The 2,318-nt window shown below is 61.1% G+C and overlaps 3 protein-coding genes across 3 annotated transcripts in view; 2 read left to right on the top strand and 1 right to left on the bottom strand.

Moving 5' to 3' along the window:
• GUITHDRAFT_122582 (hypothetical protein) overlaps positions 1 to 106 on the top strand; it is a gene marked incomplete at both ends in the record, with an annotated part of 813 nt that extends 707 nt beyond the window's left edge. The window contains one exon of the mRNA XM_005818136.1: positions 97 to 106. Coding sequence (XP_005818193.1) covers positions 97 to 106 — 10 coding nt within the window. The remainder of the gene's footprint in view (positions 1 to 96) is intronic.
• A 1,145-nt stretch (positions 107 to 1,251) lies between these two features.
• GUITHDRAFT_122581 (hypothetical protein) lies at positions 1,252 to 1,906 on the bottom strand (the record flags this gene model as incomplete). Its single annotated transcript, XM_005818135.1, has 2 exons — positions 1,252 to 1,618; positions 1,662 to 1,906. 2 exons carry the CDS (start codon positions 1,904 to 1,906, stop codon positions 1,252 to 1,254), a joined length of 612 nt encoding a protein of 203 aa, XP_005818192.1.
• Positions 1,907 to 2,091: 185 nt separating this feature from the next.
• GUITHDRAFT_122580 (hypothetical protein) overlaps positions 2,092 to 2,318 on the top strand; it is a gene marked incomplete at both ends in the record, with an annotated part of 1,071 nt that continues 844 nt past the window's right edge. Inside the window, one exon of the mRNA XM_005818134.1 lies at positions 2,092 to 2,247. Coding sequence (XP_005818191.1) covers positions 2,092 to 2,247 — 156 coding nt within the window. The remainder of the gene's footprint in view (positions 2,248 to 2,318) is intronic.

Here is a 2,318-nt window from a genome sequence, read left to right as displayed (position 1 = left end):
GACGAGAGGAGAGGAGGGAGGTAGGGAGGGCAGACTGTGGCTGGAGCCGCAAGCGGGCTAAGGGTGCTTGTGTTGGTTGACGGATGGAGCCTCAAGAGAGGCATAGATCTGGTCAGCAGGAAAGCCACAGCACGACAAGATATCAAGGAGGGAAGGGAGACCGTAGGAGTAACTCTCTCTTGTGTAATACAAGTCATGACATGGTGAAGCTGATGCTCTGAGAGATAGCGCTCGTCCGCTTGGTGCCGACAGACGTCGAGGGCGCCATGGCAGGCCGGCAGTGAGAGAGGCAGGAGAGGACGAGGGCGTCCGCATCCGAGCCGGAAGAGGGACTAGCAGCATGGACCAGCAGCCAGTCAAGCACAAGGAACGAGGAAGAGAAGAAGATATACAATCATGTCAGCAGGCGTTGCTGCTTGCTCGACCCGCTTCCTCTGAGAGATAGAGGATGAGAGCAGACGGGCCTAAGGGCTCGAGCTCTCAAGCTCAAAGCCTGACGCATCAGCTTGAGCAGCACTATCCACATCATCACAACGGCTACCAGGCACGTCAGCCTCTGAGCCTGTCGACCCTGATGCGGGCAGCGACGAGTACTCCTGGCTGCATGGCCTGGAGGCAGACCCACACGCTCTAGCCCAAGCAAGCCTCGACAGCATCAGAAGCTGCTCTCCCCAGCCCCCACCGACGATGCGCCGAGGCGGATGTAGGCCCCATGCTCGAGGCTGTAGTTAAAGCTCAAGCTCAAGATAAAGCTGAAGCTGAAGCTCACCCTCAAGGTCTCCCCGCCGTATGTCTCGTCCGGGCTACGACTCGCCCGAGCATCCCTTGCATCGTCTGGGCGGTCAGGGGCAGGCACTGGAGGAGCGTGGGAAGGTGGAGGAGGTCTGCTGAGGGCACAGACGTCGAGAGCAGCATGGCAGGCAGGCAAGAAAGAGGGGCATCAGCGTCGTGAGACATCAGTCAGCAAGGTGTCGCTCCATTGCCGTTGGGCGCATGGATGAGAAGTAGCTTAGTTAGTCCTCTGCGTTCCTCTCAGAGCATCAGGCTTCACCATGTCATGACTTGTACTATACAAGAGGCAGTTACCCCTACGTTCTCCCTTCCCTCCCCTTCCTTCTTCCTAGCTCACATACCCTCCTCCCTGACACCATCCTCCTGACCTGCTCCTGCCGTCTCTTGAGGCTCCATCCGTTGACAAACATACCGCTGAGCCTGCAGGTGGCTCCAGCAGCTGTCACGAGGCTGCCGTCACTACTTCCCTCCTTTCATTTCCTGCTGCTGTGACGCCTCCTGGGTGTCGTCTCGTCGCCGCCGCCCTCCTCCTCCCCTGCCTCCCGCGGCTGCTCGAGATGTCGATGCGTCGGCATGGCCTTGGACGTCTGGCCCTGACGCCTCCGCCTCGCCGGGGGAGGAGACGAGCTTGATGAAGTGCTTCTGGGCGTGCGACCTGACCTGCTGGACCGACCTCGTCCCGATGAAGCTCGCCATGCTCCTCGCCGCCCCCGCCCCTAGCCCCACGGGGATCCTGCCCTGCGTCACCAAGCTCCGCTCCTTGGGCCCGAACATCTCCAGCGCGATCCGGAAGCGCGCCTCCTCCTCCTCGGTCCAGGGGTGACGCCTGAAATCCGAATTGTGATCTACATGGTCGAAGCTATACAGACCCCGACCCTCCCCCGCCCTCCTCCTTCCCCGCGCTCGCGTCGCTCTTGACGCCCTCGCCAGGCGGGTCCCACTGCCAGTGCTCGAGGAGGGGATGGGCGTGTAGGGCCTGGCTGTCTTGGAGGAAGGGGTCGGCGAAGGCTGGCTGGCTGGCCGCCAGGCGGGCGACAGCCTCGTCCACCGACTCGTCGAGTGCTGCCGGGTCGATGGCTGGGGGAGTCTGATGGTGGAGGAAGCAGTCTTGCATGCTGATCTTGTCGCTCAGATGGAGGCGGAGGGTAAAATAGAGGGGGGCGGGTAGTAAAGAGGTGTGGTAAAAGGGAAGTGATATCTGAAAGTGCCGTCAGCACCAATGACCAGCTGTCAGCATTGCTGCTGCTGACCACCCGCTTTACTGCCTGCCAGGATCGTCTCCTCGATGAGGCCTGACCGATGCTCAGGGGCTTGCGCTTCAAGGTGATGGAGGGGCTGGTGATGATGCTGATGATGGAGCCGAAGCTTGACGATGAGGCTAGACCTGCAGCAGCACTCGAGGCTGGCCAGGCTTGGCTAAGGGCTCGAGCTCTCACGCTCAAGCTGCACCCCCAGGTCCTGAAGCTCAAGCTCAACTGTCGACGATATGGAGAGGGAACGCGCCGTCAGCCTCTGAGCCTGTCGAC

This window comes from Guillardia theta (assembly GCF_000315625.1).
Source record: "Guillardia theta CCMP2712 unplaced genomic scaffold GUITHscaffold_371, whole genome shotgun sequence".
Taxonomy (NCBI): domain Eukaryota; class Cryptophyceae; order Pyrenomonadales; family Geminigeraceae; genus Guillardia; species Guillardia theta.
This window is presented reverse-complemented; position numbering and strand designations above follow the sequence as displayed.